General features: G+C 45.9%; 2 protein-coding genes across 2 annotated transcripts in view; both read left to right on the top strand.

Annotated features, from left to right (window-relative positions):
• The window catches only part of LOC135916493 (uncharacterized), a 188095-nt gene that overhangs the window by 127178 nt on the left and 39325 nt on the right, over positions 1-21592 (top strand). The window lies entirely within an intron of this gene.
• The window catches only part of LOC139049771 (uncharacterized), a 66685-nt gene that overhangs the window by 24179 nt on the left and 20914 nt on the right, over positions 1-21592 (top strand). Inside the window, exons 5-10 of the mRNA XM_070525578.1 lie at positions 1160-1254; positions 4972-5377; positions 8216-8447; positions 11379-11541; positions 17721-17824; positions 21111-21264. Of these exons, the coding sequence (XP_070381679.1) occupies positions 1160-1254; positions 4972-5377; positions 8216-8447; positions 11379-11541; positions 17721-17824; positions 21111-21264 (1154 nt within the window). The remainder of the gene's footprint in view (positions 1-1159; positions 1255-4971; positions 5378-8215; positions 8448-11378; positions 11542-17720; positions 17825-21110; positions 21265-21592) is intronic.

Below are 21592 nucleotides of genomic sequence, written 5' to 3'. Positions count from 1 at the left end.
ACGTCAACGACACTTTGTTTTGCAACAGCAATAGTACTCTGGTCTTGTCGGCATTCGAGGTGAAATGGATAGCTGTTTGGAAGGGTGGTTGGAACTGTTTTGTCGAAATTGGGGAAATAAAAGATCAGGGTCATTTTGACTCAGTAATAGCCTGGCGAGTCAGGGGTGAAGAGCCTGCGCTTACGCGTGGTGCAGCGCTGTGTTGTTTTGTTTGTTTGACGTATGTTCTCCTGGGCCCAGGATCCCGAAGTTCGTCAAACGAGGCTCGACACCAATACCCTGCAGGTTCTTTCAACGTTCCTCATGGCCAGCGAATTGAGTTCACCGGCCATTCAGAACAACCGAGGCGAGGACGAGCTGTTAGATATGGCGCCGTTTCCTGAGGCTACTTCGAGTTCCCCGAACCACTTCGAATCGCAGCACAGCTAATTGAGGAATGCAGAAGCAGGGGTGCCACATTCCTGAGGCAGGACACTTGCAAACAAGTTCGTACGCCGCCAGGATTAGAAGGGGCCCTCGGACAATAGCGCCCAATCGTCACCCCTCTTCGCCTTTGAAGAAGGCATTTGCCACCACTGCGGAGCCGTACCACCGCGAGCAGGTGGGCCCTCGTACAATGGAGCATGAGTACCCCCACTTCTCCTCCTTTGAAGAAGCGCATTACAAGTCTGCGAGGCAAGACCGCAGAGAGCCGCCGGGTGTGACAACGCGATACGGGCGCCAACCATTGGCTGAAATTGGCATCATCTGAGCGGACTCTCCCATTGGCCAAACATGACGCGACTTCCAGTCCTCGAAGGGTTTAAAAGAAGCATTCCAGAGAGACCAGAGCATTCCCTGATTCCCTGATTCACCTCTCTCGAACTTCTTGCCGCGGGCCGCAGCGTCCGAGTTGCTGCCGGCCCGTAATGACTTTACGACTGTTACTTGAGTCTCACCTCCTTTTAAATAATGTAAAATAAATCCTCCCAAGTTTGGTTTTCTTCCCGACGTCCGGTCCTTCAACCCCTACACCTTGTAATTAATCAAAACGCTTCGAGTAGACGACATATTCGCGAATGCACTAGGCTCCGTGATGCATGCGATGATCCAGCGTCGTATGGCGCCGCACTTTCTCTCGCGTTCTTGCGACTGACTCGTACCTCCTGCCCTGGCGCAGATGAAGAGGATGGCCATAAGAAGCATGACGATACCACTTGGAGGTACGGGAAAGGCGGCGGCGGCGGTGGCGTTACTATAAGAGCCACCACAGTGGTGAGTTTATTGCTCGTAACGGGCGCTAGTGACCACGCCGTTGAAGCGTGAGATCTTGAACGGCGTGGTCAATGGCGTTTATACAGGTATAGTTGAAGAAACGTAGTTTCGCCTACTATGGTTTCACCAATGGTTTCGCCAACTATAACTATAACTATAGTTTCGCCAACTATAATTTCGCCAACTATACCTGTATGTGCGGGAAGGCGGTAGCGGGCGATGCAACTGCACGAAATTGCACCGTGTGTGTAGATGCAGATCCGTGTGTTTGTGATGCCTTGCAAGATGAAGTTGTGTGCAACTGCAGGGTATGCAGATCCATGCATGAGTACGCGTGCGTGCGCGCAATGTGAGATGCAGTTGCGCGCGTCTTCTGAGTGTGCAGTTGGTGAGATTGGGTACCTCTGAAGTATCTGGCATGTAACTTGCTTACAAAGAAGCAGGTTGTGCTGAGAGGATAATCGAAAGAAAAATGTTCACTCGTCGCGCCTGTGGACCGTGGAAGCTATAAGATATTGTCTGTTTCGCGACAGCGATAGAAAACGCCCTATATCTCAATTTGCAATTTTCCTTTATAATCCCGATAGAAGGCCCTATTCTCAGATCTGTTCTCATACCATCAGGATAACAGATCAGCTGTTTCCCGAACTATAGTCACCAATAATTACTGTGTGGGCTCTGAGAAACTCAAGGGCCCTCGCATGCTATTCGGTGGTTTGCCAGCGGCTTGAGCCCGCCAAGTGAGCAACAGTTTCACGCGTACACGTGAAAGTACAGGTGTAATTAGCAACTATCATACAGAAAACTGCAGAATAATATTTTAACCTTCTTTGTTCTAAATGGATAAACTGCAACGCATCTACGCTTCTCCTATCACTCTGTCTGTCTCTCTCTTTTTCAGAATAAAAACAACTCATAATCAGAGGTAGCATGGTCCGCGTGCACACGATGAGCGGATATTTATTATTATTATCATGATTACTGTGTCAAACAACCTGCTAGTCGTGGTTTTACTATTGTCGATTACCGCACGAAACCAGTTGATATTCACAGTCCATCCTGCCATGTTCCGTGTACGTTTGCTAGCTCTCTATTCGCGTCACACTGCTTCAACCCTTCTATCCCAACTTTCCGCATTAATAACTGGAGGGCATCTTGCTTTTGTAGTATAGGTGGCGTCGGCGTAGCGCAACCCTAGAGCAACGGTTTCGTCGGAGTGAAACGAACCAATAGCTTTGCTCCAAAAGAAGGGAAAAATTGTATATATAGCTTTGGTGATGTGGCTTGCTCGTCATGGTAAGCTCGGAAAGTAATAGCACTGTTCATGAACTTCAAGATCTGGCCCGCGCCGCCGTCGGATCTTGGAGGCTACGTGCTGTTCACAGAAGTTCGCACACGCATCACTTGAGGGAACTCTGGCGATGTCGCCTGCGGGAGCTGCAAGTGTGACGGCTTATCCAGCACGGGAATGATGGCCGCACTACATGGATTTGTCCAAACATTGTACTTCTGGATTCACACAGCTGTGCGATATAACTAAATTATTTTGAACAAAATACCACGTCATAAATGAAAGAATGTATTTGTAATGTTTATGCATGTGGTCAAATACTTGTTTAATTGCCGAGTTTAGAAATATGACTGCGTTGAAATTCAAAAATTCGAACTCTAAACAATAATACAGGGAGAACGTTCGAAGCTACAGGCAAGGATATTATAAATATTTAAGAGCTACTGACCGTTCTCGTTGTATGGGAATGATGTCACCGTCAGAGTTCCCACTAGGAACTTTGGTAGGAAATCATGTGGTGCTGTACAACCTAAGGAAAACCGTGGCTGAGTTCTGCGGGTGCATCTGGTTTATTGTGACCCCCGAGACAGCACTATTCCGCTGTTCGCTAAAAAATCGGTGCACGACATTCTCCAAGGCTCTTTTCTTGGCTCACTACGATGTCATTGCTCCTCCTATGAGCTGATAGCACACTGTGTTCGAGGCTTAATTGCGCAGAAATAAGATGAGATTGCTTTATGAAATTGAATGCAGAACGTTAAATGCATGGATATACCAATACGGGCATTTCAAAACATCCTATGGCGATTAGCTCACTGCAGTATAAATACTTTCTGCTTGAAAGTAAAGATCGGAGCTGTGTATATCATTCGGAATTTCGAACACAAATGGAAAGTGCTCGCTGTTTGTATCGTATTCTATTCAAGAAATCCCGAAATTTTCCGATAATCCTTTCTATGTGGGTATTGTTGTGATCGGCCGTTCAGGACGCGACAACTTGCGGCCACAGTTCAGTCATTGACCAGCGAGGGAATAGCCGCGCTGGTCAATGATACAGCTGTCACCTGCCAGCAGCAGTAACTGGCATGTCAAAGCCAGAGATGCGCTCAATATGACCCGGCCACCACCCCTCATAGTACGATCGGCGTCGGTAAAAAGGGCGACCTACCTCCGGATTGGTGGCACCTGGCATCACCGACCCCCTGGCACCGGATTGAGTGAAGTGACTAAACAAAGATCACACACGGCATAAAAGGAGCTACTGACGGCGGGATGCATAAGCAACTACCAATTTATCACCAACTTTTCTGTATCTTTCTGTATTTCATTGCACTTTCTTGTACTTATGTAAATATATGTGTTGGTCCAACGTCCTGAATATCGGACCCAGCCTCACGTTCACTTACCCCTCCACGAGGAAAGTGGATCCCACGTCTTGGGACCCCGAGTCGCAAGGATAACACTTATTGCGACCTCGAGCACTGGAGGTTCATGCAAGCGAAATTGCTCTGAATAATTCTGAACGAGCCAAGTCGGTGTCATAGCACAGAGGGAACACTTCCTGAGCGAACACACGGGACAGAGAACATATGCTGGCTGATTTCCTGTCATCCGCTAGAAATGCCACAATGTCAAGCAGCCTACACATACGAATGTGTAGGAATTTTGGCAAAATCATTTGTTATTGAATCAGTCTGAGCGTATATGCACATTTTAATGCATCGTGCGGCGCTCCACTGCCACACTTATCGCCGTCAACGAACACAACAGCTTATGTGCATCGAGTGAAGTGCTATTTTCTCGTTTGATAACGTGTCATGATCATGGTAATACTGGTAGGGGAAAGTTATTATTGCTTTTATACAAAGCTCTTTACTTAACCTGGCGTCAGTTTGCGAACCGCATAACATGCGCTTACAAAATAAATATATATTTCACTCTTTTGATAAATGAAGAAATGTTCGATATTGTAATGACGTTTTCTATTTCGAATACTCGTATTAATCCCACTGTGAAATTTCACTACTCGGACAACCTGCAGATTATCCATGCATGCTCATGCATGAACGTGTGAGAGTTCTGGACCGCTGGCATTGTCACGTGCAAGAACACAACCCACTCCACGTGCCATTTGATAAAAAAAAAACAAGCGAGGACGAAACCCGGGGCTAGGTTTTTGCAGGAAGTGCTCTTAACAACCAGCCCTGGTTACGTCGATGTCGACATTGTAGTCAAAGCTGACGCACTCAAGATGCCCAATACAAAGGTGTGAATCGAAAAAAGATTATTAGTGCAGGAACACAGGCGCAATGCAAACTCATCACAGCATTTGAAACGTATACGGGCAATCTTTCTCGATTCATCATTCGTCTACGTTGTCCTTTGCAATGAAAGTACAATGGAGGTTATTTCTTTCCTAAACGCAGACGAATGCTATCAAGACCCTGGTAGCGACTCCGGTTGTGATTGTCACGCCTCCAACGGTTCCTAAGACTCCAAAGCCATCAGCTAGCACTCCTAAAGCAACGCCCAGTGTGACAACGCCGACTCCATTGACGACCCCGCCAGCGCCTACGACAACAAAGGCGCCGCCACCGCCGCCACCGTTGACACCGGCCAAGAAACCATCGACAACGACGAATCCGCCACCAACAACGACAAAGCGGCCACCAACAACGACGAAGCCGCCACCGACAACGACGAAGGCGCCACCGCCAACGACCAAGCCTCCACCGACAACGACCAAGCCTGCACTGACAACGACCAAGCCTCCACCGACAACGACCAAGCCGCCACCGACGACTCTGCCTGCCGCGGTGACCACGTCGGAACGTAAGTCGTTTTACGTGCACCCATCTGTCTACATAGGCGAAATAATGTTTGTCGCTGCGAGGGAAGCGAGCGCCAGAAGAGGAAGACGCCTGAAGGTCGGCAAGAGAATCGCAGCGTTCGCGTTCTTGCCGTTTGTGCTTCGACGCCGCGGTGCTCCCTGCGCATGTTCGCGGTATCTCATCTTTGCGTGTGTAGCAATATGCAATTTCCCTGTAGCAAACCAGGGGCGGCTTGCACAAACATTTCATAACGAAAATAACAGTGAACTTAATAACGTGGTCTGGTGAGGACTGCGAGTTGTCTCAGGAACATTTAAAAAGGCGTTCTTAAATTCGTCCCTATTTTCGTTATTAAATGCGTAAGCATTCCCATGGTTTTCCAACGATAAACTGTTCGTCCTTGCTTCCTTCGCGTAAGACAATCGCTTTCAGGACAGAGCGAGCCAGCTATGTAGAAAGACACATGAGCTGCATCACGAGAATTTGGGGATGGGCCAACTTGAAATCTGGGGTAGGCCAAGTTAGTTGTGGAGGTTGGCGAACCTGAAATTTGGGGGCAAGCCAACCTGAAATTTGGGAGTGGGTCAACTTCAAATTAGGGCACTGGCCAACTTTATATTTGGGGTTGGTCAACTTGAAATGTGAGGATGTCCCACCATATACTTGGGGATTCGCCAACGTTAAATTTGGGTATGTGCCAACTTACATTTGGGGGTGGGTAAACTTGAAAATTGGGAGGGGGGGCAAACTTGAAAATTCTGGATGGGCCAAGTTGAAACCTGCGGTTGCGTCAACTAAAATTTGAGGACGCCGACCGGACGCCGGCGCCAGATTCTTCTGCTATACGGTGCCCTTAAGAGGAAGCTTTAGCTCGGGCCCAACTCCGACGCGGCCTATTCAAATACACGTAAAACGCAAAAGCGTTTTTATGAGATAACCCTTGCACCGATTTTAATGAAATTTGTTGCAGTGGAAAGAGAAAGTTGAATTCTAGTGACTGTTGGAAGCGGAATTTCTATTTAGGGCTTGAATTTTCTTAAAACGATTTTCATATATTTGACAGTTTGAAAAAATTGAAACCCAATTTTTAAAAATTGCTAGCTCTGTATCAAAAACAGATATCGCGGTTTTATGAACGGCATCCATTAGATTATTGAAAGCGGACAAACTCGATATGTCGTTTTACATCTTACGTGAATTTGTTACGTTGTTCACAAGGGTTCTGCAAAAGCTATATTTCCGTGTTACTAAATTTCTTGAGATTCATGTGTAATATATCAATTTTGTCCGCTTTGGATGTACTATTAGATGCATTTCACAGAATAGTATTATCGTTTTTCCTTTAGGAGTTACGGAGTTGTAAATTTGAAAGTTTTGTTTTTTGAAAATTTAGGATTTTCGCCAGTTTTTATTAAAATATTGACGGCCTAACTCAAAAATTCGAAACCAACAGTCACTAGACATTAAGTTTTCTTTTAAATGCAACAAACCTCGTCAAAATTGGTACAGTGGTTGCCGAGAAAAACGAATTGTCTTTTTACATGTCATTAGATAGGAGCACCCGAGCTAAAGCTTCCTCTTAACGCTATCGCATTAATAATTACTAGAAGGAACTGTGGCGGTGTGTTTCCAGGAGCTGCAGTGGGACCACTTGAGTCAGCGTGGTAATTGTGGGAAGTACATGGATTTACCTAATCTTTGTCCTTCAGGCTTCAAACGACTTCTTGATTTTTAAACTCGTAATTTTCTACAATTCACTGCGTAATAAATAATTAAAACAACATTATTCAAATTGTCCGATGGCATGATTCTAAGACAGGACCTCCAGCACAGACGCCCAATATTGAAACCATTCCGCCACGCACGCAGGTATCGACATGCGACATATAACGCCCTTATAATATTATCGCAGGCAAGGCAGTACCTTGAGACGCTTGGTGCGTTTCCATTTGGCCACCTCGACAAGCTGGATCCTCGCAATTAGTACGGATTGTGCGTTCTGGCAGGGTTTTCTGCACTTAGAAAAGCATAGATTGCTCTGCGATTCACGACAATGAAGGCATACACAGCGTAATGAACGAATCCACAAGAACGTCTGAATCACAAGCACGAAGATCAGTCAAATCCATGTACTTCACATCATTGCCAAGGTAGCTTGACACTGGTTGCGCCAGACAGTGTTCCCTCTATCACGTTGGAGGATACTCTATGGCGTCGACGGCTCGTAGCTTGGCTTGTGCTGTGTGTTCCCGGCGCTGAGTTTGCACTGGACCAATACACGGCAGGGATGTCAGTTCGCTCACTGCTGCTGCCGCGCTAGCTCACGCCAGCTTTGCGACAGCGAGTGTCCGCGCTCATCGAGCGTGATGCGTTCACGTTTGCTGTCCACGCTGACACCATTCAGGTTGATTTAGTGAGCCTAGGAATGTTTCAGGCCGATAAAAGTGTTATCCTTAATTAGTATAGTTGTCTGCAATTTGCAATCGCAATCGATGATTCGCGTTTCTGGCGAAACTGCGGCTTCTTTCTATAGAACTCTAATGAAACTCTTCTGCTGCGATCGTTCAGCTACCATGGGAATGACGGTTAGTGCAAGGACTTGACTAAACCTTGTGCTTGTAGCTGCAATAGATCATGTGACATTCTTCATTGCGCGTTGTGATTCCCTATTTCAACACATTCGCCATTCTCAAAGCATAGCCAGGCAACCCAACTTTGCGCACATCATGGGTAATCATTGCGAAACGAATCAAGTCTACACCTCATACAACTGACTGTGTATCGAGGCAAGGCTGCCGTGTGCGCCTGACCGTAAATTTGCACGGATTTCGCACGACAGGTCCGGGACTGCGTCGCTACACTACCGTGTGCACGGTGAGCTACTTGGACGTCGGTCTGTCGTTTCCTTTGGCCGGCCAGTGCGACATCATCTTCTACGACTCGTTGCTACTGCGACCGGAGGACACCTTCATGGGCACGTTTACCAATGCCTACCTGAAGCCGATCTTCGACGCAGCCAAGGAAACCAACATCGCCCACAACACCGAATTTGGGATGTCCGTGCACGCACCGTAAGCAGTGTTGCTAGGTTCCTCTCCCGATGGCCCACACAAGGGTTTTATGGGGACACTAGAGAGCAACAATAGTTGAGCAATTGCATTTTGTCTTCTTGTGATGGACATGTCACGGCAAAAATCTTAAAAATTGTTTTACGTTGACGGTTTACGTAGAGCCGAAGCTCGTTCACTTGCCAATTCTGCAGAACGTTTATGAACTGCCGACTAGTTCAATTCACACCTTATGTACTGCAGGACAACGGGTTTAAACTTTCTTCTGGTTTCTGTAAACTTTTCAGTTGTAAGTCATTAGACAAGAGAAAGAGGATTGTCTGTCTGTCTGTCTGTCTGTCTGTCTGTCTGTCTGTCTGTCTGTCTGTCTGTCTGTCTGTCTGTCTGTCTGTCTGTCTGTCTGTCTGTCTGTCTGTCTGTCTGTCTGTCTGTCTGTCTGTCTGTCTGTCTGTCTGTCTGTCGGTCTGTCTGTCTGTCTGTCGGTCTGTCGGTCTGTCGGTCGGTCGGTCGGTCGGTCGGTCGGTCGGTCGGTCGGTCGGTCGGGTCGGTTGGGTCGGGTCGGGTCGGGTCGGGTCGGGTCGGGTCGGTCGGTTGGTCGGTCGGTGTAAACAGATGCAATCATGATCTCGACAGTCTATTACGCGGTTACTAGCTTTTAAAGTGACTTACAACCAATTTTAATAGTACGTATATTTTTATTGCAATGGAAAGCTTACCAGTCACAGTGTGTAATCATGATGTCGCGCTTTGGAACTTTTTTTATCAGAATTTTTCAATATGCACTCATGATGTACTCGTTCACTGGAGACATCCTTAAAACCGTGATAGGTGAGCGCGATAGCGATTATAGGCTGGCATTATTAGGAGGCAGACGACAAGTGCGGCCGTGACTGTGGGAAAGTATTATTTTGTTTAAGAAGTTGATGTTTCTGGGGTTCATGTTTTCCGAAGTTTTAAAGCGTCCAAGGTATAACAGCCCCGTGTTTTCGTGATTTCCTGTCCAATAGCTTCAGTATCTAGCCTGTCAAAATAAAGCCAATCGGATCGAAAACGAAACGACATTTTCACGCGGGATACTCACTTCAGCGTGCTGCTGTAGCCATGCGCGTGCTTTCGATTTCTGAAGCATAGAATAAAGCGCAACTGACGAATTATATAGCAAAAACCATTCTAGGCAAGAATTAGGTTGTACCTAATAACAGCCGATTTACGCACACTAATCTCATAGACTACATCCGAAGTGCCGAGACTTCACCACGAGGCCTCACCACTTACTGGTTTTTGAGACTTTCTTTGCGAATTAAAAATTATTCAATCGCGTACAGCATGCTGAATTCTTATCGCTATAAATCATGGTCATTTCATTTCCATCAACGTCTCACAACACATTCTGGTCAGTTGTCAGTCCCTTAAGGGTGTGCAAATAGTGAATTTTTACACTGAATCGCATACGATACGAATAGTGCCAGAAATGAATCGCATCGAATATGTATAATCTACTAATGGTTTTCGAAGAGTGAAATGCCGTTGTCACAGTAACTATAAAAGATTGTTCGCATCCTAGTAGGAAAGCTTGCAAGTTTCTGTCATTACGTAATATGTTGTGAGGCGTTGTTTATTAAAAATAACACAGACACTCTGAGAATTGTATTGATTTGTGCTGTTTTTCGCACCAAAAGCCCGATTTAAAGGCCTCCAATGCACGGGTTTTGAATTTCGCCACCAAGGAAGTGAAGCCGCCGAGGCCGGGATTTAATCCCGCGACCTCGTGCTCAGTGGCTCACCTTACCCGCTAAGCTACTGCGGCAGGTAATTATGACGATGGTTTGCAAATGGGAAATTAAGCAGTCTGAGTCGGTTGTTGCTTAGCTTTTGATTTTGTTGCCCACATTTCACTTGGCCCGCCCCCAAATTTCAAGTTGACCCAACCGCAAATTTAAGGGCGGCCAACCTCCAAGCATTACTAACCCCAAGCTTTAAGTTGGTCCAACCCCAAGTTTCAAGTTGGCCCGCCCCCAATCTTCAGGTTTACTGATCCCTAAATTTCATGTTACCCTGCCTACAATTTTCAAGTTGGCCCGACCAAAACTATTAAGTTGGCCTGCCCCTGAATCTTCAGTTGTCTCACCCCAAATTTCGAGATGGCCCATCCACAAATTTCAATTGCACAACCCCAAAGTTTCAAGTTGGCCCACCCTCAAATTTCAGTTGAGCCCCTCCCTATTATAAGTCGCCCCATCCATTTTCTATTAGCCCTATGTATCCCTACGCGTAAAGTGTCGCGCTTTTTGCACTAGACACGATGTTGCTAACAAAATTATCTCCGACCAACTTCTTATTTTTGGCTTCAAATGTTCGTTATCACTTACAAAGCAACCAACGTCGACATTCACTGTTCTAACGAATAAATGTCGTTGCAAATAAAACATTTTTCGGCAGATACAATCAATAACCTTTTCGCTAGACAGATTTTGCTGGAGTACTCGTGAAAGAATGCTCTCACATTAAAACACAAACGCAGCATTAGGAGCAAACACTAAGTGTTTTGAGCACATTGTTCTTCAGAGGGTAAATTACAGCTGCATGGCCTTTAAAGTATGGTTACTTAAGCGACGTAGCCTGCCCCACTACACAAGTTCTCACGTTTTACTTCTATACTATGCCTGCGGTGGTGAAAAATTACCATACTTTTGTTCCAATGTTATGTGTAAGTGGGCGCAGTTGAAGTTTTGTATTATTCGAAAAGTATTCGAGAGACATTCGCATTTACGAATGGTGACTATCCGATTTCGAATATTCGCACATCCCGACAAGCTTTCCCAAGAAAGTGTTAGCGAAAGTGTTTATTACATGCGAAACGTCGCCGGATGTTTGTGACAGTCACTGTTTAATGGTTACCTTGACGAAATTTCGTCACCTTTATCTGCTTCGCAGCGCAATCAACGATTTCTCCGCCGAGGTCAAATCAGATGCCGGGAAGAAGCACTACAAGGATCACTGGCAGCACAAGATCTACCACTGGGGGGTCCTCAATATCCACCAGCTGATTGTGAAAAGCAACCCAGATATCCTGAAGACGGCGCTCACCGTACTCAAGGTTAGCTAAGGCAGCAGATATCGTTAACGTTGTATCAATCATGCAACGTGTCGAGTCAAGAAAAGTACAGGAAATAAGTGACGCTAGTTTTGCGCTTACCTCAAGGAGGGATCAATTGGATACCAAAGTATGTTCCCGCAGTCAGAATTCAGTACGTTCTTAAAGAACTGATTGTGATACTGATACATGCATATTGTATATTTCTTGTGGACGATGCACGCGGGCGCCCCGACGAAGAAGAGAAACGCTCTCTGGCTCTCGAGCTGTCGGCTGAACTGGCCTGCGCTGCAGTTACCCTTTGTAAATATACTTTGTAAATAGCCTCCAGTTGTTAATCCTTCGTTCGCGTAACAATACGATGCACAAATGAACGAAGACACGTCCCTTTCTTCTGCAAACCTAGATTTGAGAATATCATTTTGAGCTTTAGTTCCGCTTCCTGGAAATTGATAGTGTATGGGATCGGCACTCGGTAACTCGTGTTCATGCCCTCAAAGTAAGTTATGGTTCTGAAATTTTCGGAATGAAAGAAGCACGGTGTTATTCCTGCGTTGTTACTTCTGCGCAAACGGTTGGTCGCCCATCTGAAAGGAACGAACCTGGGACCCAAACATACACATTTTCTTAAAGGTTTTACTGTCATAAGAAAGGACCGCGAGCACTCCAGCCGTCTATCAGGAGGTGTCGCTATTATCGTCCAAGGTGGCATCCCCACACGGAACGTTTCACTACAAACTGCGTTTGAGGCAGTAGCCGTCACTGTTTTAACTTTTAAGACTGTCACCATATGTTCGTTGTACATCCCTCCCCATACCCATTTCACAACTCGAGACATGGAAAATTTAATTAGCCAGCTGCCGGAGCCTTTTGTTTTAGTTGGAGATTTTAATGCTCATTGCACTCTTTGGGGCAGCGATAAGAATGACCCAAGAGGACAACTTATCGAATATTTCATTTTGACAAACAACATCTGTCTTTTAAATTCAGGTGCGCCAACTCATTTTTCACCAAGTTCACGCAATTTTAGCTGCCTCGATTTAGCCTTTTGCTCTCCGGACATTTTTACAGATTTTAAATGGGATGTGCTCGAGACTTCATATGGCAGTGATCATCTACCTGCCATAATCAACCTCACCTCAACGCTACCCATTATATCCAACAAACCACGCCAATGGAAGTTACAAATGGCAGACTGGGCTGTTCTTACAGAAAGTGCCAGGCTGGAGGAGCTCACTTTAACAAACTTAAGCATTCACGAAATTAATGAAACATTTACTAACTGTATTATTTCTGCAGCTGAAAAGGCCATTCCACAATCTTCTGGCGTTGTTCGCAAAAAGCTAAATCCTTGGTGGACACACGAGTGTACCATAGCAAAAAAGCTGCAAAATAAGGCCTGGGGAATTTTACGCAGGTACCCAACACATAACAACTTTTTAAATTTTAAACAAGCCAAAGCGAAAGCTCGATACATTCGGAGACAGGCACAAAAATCTTCCTGGCAAAAATATGTATCAACAATTAATAGCACCGTCACATCTAAAAGGATGTGGGAACAGGTCAGGAAGTTTAAGGGGGACTACACACCATACACGATACCAATACTCACACCTTCAGGCACTCAGACAACACTACAAGAACAAGCGAATATACTTGGGGAACACTTCTATAACGTCTCTAGCTCGGCTAATTATACAAACAGATTCTTAAATTACAAACTATCTGCAGAAAAACAGAAAGTACCAACTACTTGTACGTCAAGGGACGAATACAACGCTCCATTTACGTTACAAGAGCTTAACAGGGTTCTCTGTGCTGGCAAAAAAACTGCAGTAGGTCCTGACCGGATCCATTATTCTATGCTCGCACACCTGTCCCAAGCATACGTAGATGCTGTCCTTAATTTTTTTAACAAAATATTTGAATCCGGAAGCATGCCAAAATGTTGGAAAAATGCAATAGTTGTCCCTTTTTTAAAAACAGGAAAATCCCCCACATCCCCAAGCAGCTTTCGACCCACTGCCCTGACAAGTTGTTTGGCAAAATCGTACGAGAGTGTCGTGAATGCGAGGTTAACCTTCACGCTTGATAAACGGAACTCCATCGATTTTCACCAGTGTGGCTATAAGAAAGGGTGTTCAACGACAGACCACCTCGTCCGACTTGAACACGAAATAGGTGAAGCATTTTTACACAAACAGCACTGCCTGGCGGTGTTCTTTGACCTATAGAAAGCATACGACACCACGTGGAGATCTGGAATCTTACGTGACCTCGCCGCGTTAGGAATCCGTGGCAAAATGCTAAACTGTCTGGCTGATTTTATGTCCAACAGAACATTCCGAATCCGTCTAGGCACTGTGCTCTCGCGCACATTTATCCAAGAAAACGGCGTGCCACAAGGTTGCGTACTTAGCACAACACTTTTATAATAAAAATGAACTCTGTCAACAAAGTAAGTCCCACCTCTGTTATGCACTCCATATATGTCGATGATCTGGAAATAGCGTGCCGCGGCTCTAACTTACGAACATGTGATAGGCAACTCCAGATAACAATAAATAAACTAATGGAGTGGGCTGAGAAAAATGGCTTGCGCTTCTCTACTCAGAAAACTGTTATAGTGCTATTTTCGCAAAAATGAGGGTTGTACTTAGACCCGGATTTAAGATTGATTGATGTCGCGCTGCCGGTAAAACAAGAATATAAATTCTTGGGAGTAACCTTTGACAAAAAACTAAACTTTCTTGCCCACATTAAAGCACCAAAAATTAAGGCAAATAAAGCATTGAATATCCTCAAAGTGTTATCTCATAAGCACTGGGGTTCTGACCGAACGTGTCTTTTACGCATTTATCGGTCTCTTGTTCGTAGCCTTTTAGACTACGGCTCCAGTGTTTACGGCTCAGCCAGACAATCCTACATCCAAAGACTTGATCCAGTACATAACCTTGGACTGCGACTGGCAAGTGGTGCCTACAGAACTTCACCCATTGAAAGCTTATACGTCGAATGTAATGAACCCTCCTTACAGCAGCGCAGAGCATTACTCACTTTTTCCTACGTACTCAGAATTCAGTCATCACCGCAACACATATGCTACAACATCCTCACACAATGCAACTCACGCTTACACTACACAAATAAACCGAACGTGATTAGGCCACTTGTCCTGCAGTATGAGCAATACTGTCGGGATTATGACATTCCCCATGGAGTCCTCCAGGTTGCCAAGAAACCACAACGGCTGGCACCATGGTGCGATTTCACACAGTTGTGCGACTGGACATTGACTCATTTAAAGAAGAAAGACACCCCACGCGAACACATTACACAAGAATTCCGTGCACTTCAGGACAAATATCAAAATAACATGCAATATTACACGGATGGCTCTAAACCAAAAGATCACGTGGGTGTGGGGGTCGTAGCGGAAAATTGGGAAACAAGTATTCGATTACCACAACACGCTTCTGTGTTCACGGCTGAAGTTTACGCTATCTGCGTTGCTGTTAAAACGATTATTACTGATAAACACAAACATGCAGTCATATACACTGACTCTTTAAGCTCACTGAAGGCTCTACAGTTGAAATCTGAGTGTGAACCCTTGATAGGAGACATTTTAAACATGTCGGTGCTTAACGAATACGGGAAGTCAATTCGTTTCTGCTGGGTCCCAAGCCATGTTGGGATACCAGGTAACGAAGCGGCTGATAGATGTGCATTGATGGCAGTGCACAAAGATATTCCAAACACGAAACTCCCATATAATGATAGCATCCGTGCAATTAGAAAAGCCTTCACGGTAAAATGGCAACGCGAATGGGACTGTTGTGCCGACAACAAGCTACGTCTCACGAAACCCATAGTTGGCGAGTGGAAGTCATGCTATCATCAGGAGCGGTTCATCGAAGTAGTCTTATGCCGACTACGCATTGGGTACACACACCTCACGCACAATTACCTACTTACGAAAGAAGACACACCAACATGCGAGAAATGTCAACAGCCACTAACAGTTCTGCACATATTACTCACATGTACGCAGATTGAAACACACAGACGAACACTTCTGCACAAATTATATCAACTACACATACCTTTACACCCTGCTCTGATTTTAGGTGATGATCCGCTAGTCCCATTATGTGACGTCCGTAAATTTCTACACGACACCGGATTTTTACATGAAATATAGATTACTAACATAGCCTTTTTCCTTCACAAACTGGATTTCAAAACACCTCGTGTTTGGCGCAGCATAGCCTTAGCTGCTTTTGCGCCATTAAACCCCATTTAACTAACTAACCATCTGAAAGCTTAAGTGATGCGTCCAACCTACCAAAGCCGGATAGTAAATTTTAATATTCGGCAGTTTTACGTGTCAAAACCACGATCTGACTGTAACGTAAGCCGCACTGGGGGGCACCAGATCAATTTTGACCAGCTGGTGTTCTTTAACGTGCGTACAATACATTATATACGGCCTTTTTCTTTTATTTCGCTCCTTTTGAAATGCAGCTACCGGTGACCTTGTTCTTGTCAGCGTAACGTCAAAGGCACAAGGCAACCACGATGGTTGGATCGCAAATTGGTTGTCGTCCTTTATGAATATAATTGATCACATAGGCTAAGAATGTTCTAGAACGATAAGGTGTGAAAATGTTATTTCCATTTCGGCAGACGTTGGCCAGCAATTGTACCGCCGTTCATATAAAGTCCGCAGATTTCCCAGGAGTAGTTAAAAAGTGGTGGCGGTATAAAACACTGCACGTACCTTTGTGCGATCTGCGGCATGCGTTCTTTCTAGTATGCCATTCTCCAGCGGCAAAATGTACATTTATCAGACCGTCAGATGCACCAGCGCAAGATTGAAAGAATGTTTGCTCTCTGTTAAAGATAATGCACCTTCCCATCAATCAGCCCACTGTGACGGTTGTGTAAGCGTACGAAAACATACATTTCATTTAGGGCTGATAGTCAATCCACAATCGACATTATGGAGGCATGAGTGCCCTCACGAAGTTGAGTGCCCTCCCCGCACCTCCCCCGGCACCTTTAGCGCATCTTATGCAGAAGGGAGGGGAGCACTCCGGCCACGGCTGCGCATGGCTGTCCGCTCGGCTAAGTGCCCACCCGGCGGGCCACGCGGCGTATCTTGAAAATAATCTACGGTGGGAGCAGAGGTGCGGCGAGCAAAACTGGCCGGTCGCTTCACATCCATGCGCTATGCTTTAGGACGTCATGCTACCTGGACCGAAATTTCTATTGCCGAGCCCGGTATGATGAAAGCGGTGATGGCAAAATCACCGTGTCTTCCTCCGGAGCGTCCCCACTAGATTTCTTGGCATTGGGGCAATGTATCATGACGTCACAGCTCCAAGGGCACCGGCCTTGTGCTATCTGGGAGGCGTTCACGTGTGCCGTCTTGCCACGCGCTATATAACGTTAGAGGTCGCGTGATCTCGAGCCATACACGCGTTGACGAAACACGCAGTTCCTCCCCCGCGCACTCAACGAGACCGGCGCTCTTCTTTACGTAAGCGTTGTGAGAGCAAATGCTGGGGTTTTACGTGCGAACACCACGATCTGATCATGAGGCATGCCATATACGTTAACTAATTAACACACTGCGGAATAATTACTACCCGGGTTCTTTAGCGTGCACCCCATGCACTGTACGCGGGGTTCTTTTCGCACTTCAGCCCCATCAAAATGCGGCCGCCGCGGCCGTGATTGGACCGCTTAGCCGCGCAACGCCGAAGCTACTAAGCGACCGCAGCGGATCTCCATGACGTCGAGATTTTGATGACCTCGAAGGAATGGAGCTCTGTGAAAACTATCACCGTCCGCAAATGTGCACACCACGCTTGGAATTAGATATACCGTTAGAAGATGAAAAACGTACGGCAGGTTTACAAAGGACCAGCTCCGGTGCTCTGCGTGCTCTCTGTGTCTTCGCACTGTTTGCACTTTCAATCTTGCAGGGAAGCACTTGTAAGAAAATATTTGAATTGAAAGCACAGTGTTTCAAAGGTTTTATTAGGAAGAGCTACCGAACCGTTCTTGAGACGCTATAACGGTAAGACGGATTAATAAAGGGCTAATAGACATGCGGCAGTATTCGACACAGTGTTGCCTTTGACGATTTCAATTTGTGACCCAACTACTCGCAGGAGCTGAAGGACATTGCTACAGCAGCGGGCAAGAACGCCTCGATGGTTGTGGGAGTTTTCTGCAAGGCCCCCACTGGCTGTGTGAAAGTGGCCGAATACTTCAAGTAAGCTTTCACAGTTCATCCACTCAAATCGACGAGCTCACAGTAAACGTTTAGACGCCCGTTGTGAGTTATATTTTTCAAAGAAAATTTGAATGTCTTTTGCCAACGCAAACTTGAAGTATTCGTTATGGTATGTGAATCACAACGTATTTCAAAGTTTTCTTATACTCATGAAAAGTTGGGCATTAGAAATGCGGGTACAAGCGGACTGACAAAAAATACCACTTATCGATCACGTCTAAATTTTTTTAAACATGAATTTTTTACCAACCTATTCTAAGCTTCATATGTTAATACCGCTCAATCATTGCAGAAAAGGAAATTGGTGGCAGCTGTTGGTGAAGCCTGTCTATTAGTGTAACAAAATTTACGGCGAAAGTTCTTGAAGAACTCACCTGGCATACTTAACACACCTCTAAATGTGACAGTATTCGGAAACTTGTCCGCTAATGATTATTAAAGGGACACTAAAGGCACATAAACGGGCAAAACATTCCAGAAACCTCCAAAAAACATTTTGTGCTAGGAAAATGCTTACCTAAGAGACGATCGCGTCCTAAAGGTCCGCGTTCCTCTAGCGCTACTCAAGTCGCATGCCACGAGCGAGGAGGTATGACGCTGCATATGTCGTCACCACCCTTTACTGTCGTCGCTGATGAAAATGGCGCCCGACAGCCGATGAGGCGGTTCCTTAAAGACAAGGTCTTCAGCTGATTTCAAGCGGATTGGGCGCATCTGAAATCTGGGTATCTTACAACCACTTCAAGAAAGATAACGGTCAGTTGGATGACTAGTAGGTGTCGTATGAGCATGACAACGGTATTGAATGATGTCTCGTCATGTCGAGAAGTAGTAACGGTCATCAACTAAGTATCTAATAAGGAGCGACTTCAAGTAGCCGTAAAAAAGCGCTAGACACGAGTTTGTGTCGCTGCCGCCCTCTGCCGTGCCACCGCCAAGCGCATACTAACTTAACTGTATGCCGCGCCTTCTGTCAGATGGCGTCGACTGGCCGAGTTCGACAAAGTTCGACACGCTTAAGTTCGACAGGCTAAGTTCGACATGCGACTAAGTTCGACAGGCTGCTACTGTGCAGTCAGCAGTCGGAAATACGCAACTGAGTGGTCGCCAACGAATTGTGTTCCGTTCGTGCTACAAAACGTGCCACGGTAGAAGGAAAACGTGTGCAGTAGTCGGTTGCAAAAATAGTGACCGGCAATAGGCCGCTCACTACGACTGTATTATTGCGATAGCAATTATATGGAGACTCCAGGTGAGTTTTCGCCGTCGCTGTGATGTCTCGGATGAGGACCAGTGCGATAAAGATTACGGCCGCACGCCGTATGCGGTGGCTGCGAGGGAAAAGATGCGAGGGTGAGCTGAGAAGGACGGTGGCATGGCAGGCCTTCGTTTCCTCGCTCGTGCAAGCGAGCCAGGAGGAGAGGGTTCGCGCGCTAGGAAGGGGTGGGCACTGTGGTCGCTGAACGCGCCCTATCTTCTAGGTAATCTGCGGTGTCTACGAAGGCCAGCGGAAGCGAAAAACACAAAGTGCACGCAAGGTTGGTGGCATCGTGTGCACTGCGTTTGCGGTATTCTCACGCGCCAGTCGTTTGCATTGAAGTGAGAGGCAACACGAATTAAGGGCAATTCGCTTGCCACTGCTACCGCACTTACTCGCGCCAGCGTCCCGACAGCGAGTGTGCGCGGCCATCGAGTAAAATGCGTTCATGTCTGCCTGGGCTAGCATGAGGTCATGCTTTTTATTTGTTAGTAAGCGGATGTTTACAGCGTATTACAAAGATAATGCTAACCATCCGGCGTAGAGCTGCAGTGTAATATTTGTTATAGCACTCGATGCGTCGCCTTTTTGGCAAGCCGCAATTTTAATTCGGGCGACAAAGAAAGTCCGTGGTTGTATCTTTTCTTTCGTGATGTCGGCGCTCATATAACAATCTCACAGCGCGACGCGACAGCACTGGAGGGTGTCTGTCGCGTCGCGGTCGCGTGACTTTCACGCGCATGTTCTTGACTCTTTAGCGCAAGTTTCGCGACACAGCCAAGCAAGCGTAGGACTACACGAATCAGAAACCGCTAAAACATGAGAGCGTGGGCGGGGCGTGGTGTAAAAAAGAAAGAAAAAGAAAAATTCGCTATCCGCTGCATTATTGTCAAGGGCAACTTCCATTAAGTTCTTTTTTTATGAGTCGATTGGGAACTGGACGAGAAACATCTTCGTCCACATTATAATGTTGAGCAAAACGTGATCAAGTTGAATGCAGGAGCCAACGTTTCGATAAGTGGACTTGCCTTCTTCAAGGCTTGAAGACGCCAAGTCCACTTGTCGAAACGTCGGCTCCTGCATTCACCTTGATGACGTGTTGCTCAACGTCTTGAATTTCAATCTCCCGCATTCCCCGTCTTTCCACATTATAATGTAATGCAATGATCTTTATTTTTTATTACCACTGTTTCAGTACTAGTAACAAAAATTAAATTATGGGGTTGTACGTGCCAAAACCACGATCTGATTGTGAGGCACGCCGTAGTTGGGGACTCCGGAAATTTGGACCAGCTGGAGTTCTTGAACCTGCGCCTAAATCTAAGTACACGGGTGTTTTTCACATTTGCCCCCATCGAAATGCGGCTGCCGTGGCCGGCGTTCGATCCCGTGACCTCGTGCTTAACCGGTGAACGCCATAGCCGCTGGGCAACAGCGGCGGGTTCAGTACTAGTACGCTTTTCTTGCATAATCAAATGCGATGCAATGATCTTCTTTATTATTATTATTGTAACTGGTTCGGTACTAGTAACATAATTATGAGCCGCTACATCATCGGGCTAGTGCCAAAATATGCACGTAGACTGTCTCGAATCGTGTCCTGTATTTACCGCAATTTCTCGCTTACTGCAGCTAGGTTCTCGAAAATATTGAAGCCTAAGACGTGTATGAGTGTTATTCTAAGCTTCAATTAATTTAATTGCTTTCTGAGTCCCTTTAGGTATTACCAATCAGTAATAATTATAAAGGCCCTGATGATATACAGCAGATGCAAAATATTTAAGAGGCAGTTATACAGGCGAGCGTCAAGGGGTACGCGTTTAGCAAATACCGCTAGAAACCTGCGCTCCATTTCGTGTAGTTCACATCTGATCTGGCCAAGGCTTGACGTGATGCAGTACCTCCACACACGTTCTCTTACGCTATAGCCGCGTAAAAGCACGCAATATACCCACCTCATTCCACCGCGCATATCAGTCCATCTCAACGAGAGATCTTTTATTCCAGGACTGTGTACCTACCGGACGGCATCGTTATCTTGAGCCACATGTCTTTCAACGACAACAACATCACGGGCTGCATCATCCTGCCGCCTAGCCTCTTTGAAATAAAGAGATACCCTCTTCCCGAATTGAAAACCTTGTCCTACAAGAATTCGATGGTGAGTTTAAATATTCAGAAAGCAGGTGTTCTGTCATTCAGTAATGTGATAAACAAGAAAACGTACGCACCGTAGAGTTTCTACGTAAGAGATGTTGCATGGTTTTGTAACGCCAAAGTGCTGTATCGACCTTTCCGGTTACGAAAACGAATGTATTCGATTTGCTGATTACCTGTATGTACCAAGACACAGAACAGGACATATTCTCTTGTAATGACAGAAATACGCCGCATGTGCGAGGTATTTCTGCGATCGAAAAGGAAAGTCTGGTCCGTAAACTCAGTGCCTTTAATTTTATTGCTGTATCTTTATCTTTTTCAATTTTACC

The sequence above is a fragment of the Dermacentor albipictus genome, chromosome 9 (genome assembly GCF_038994185.2).
Source record: "Dermacentor albipictus isolate Rhodes 1998 colony chromosome 9, USDA_Dalb.pri_finalv2, whole genome shotgun sequence".
In the NCBI taxonomy this organism is placed as follows: domain Eukaryota; kingdom Metazoa; phylum Arthropoda; class Arachnida; order Ixodida; family Ixodidae; genus Dermacentor; species Dermacentor albipictus.
The sequence above is the reverse complement of the archived record's forward strand: the minus strand, read 5'-3'. Positions and strand labels throughout refer to the sequence as shown.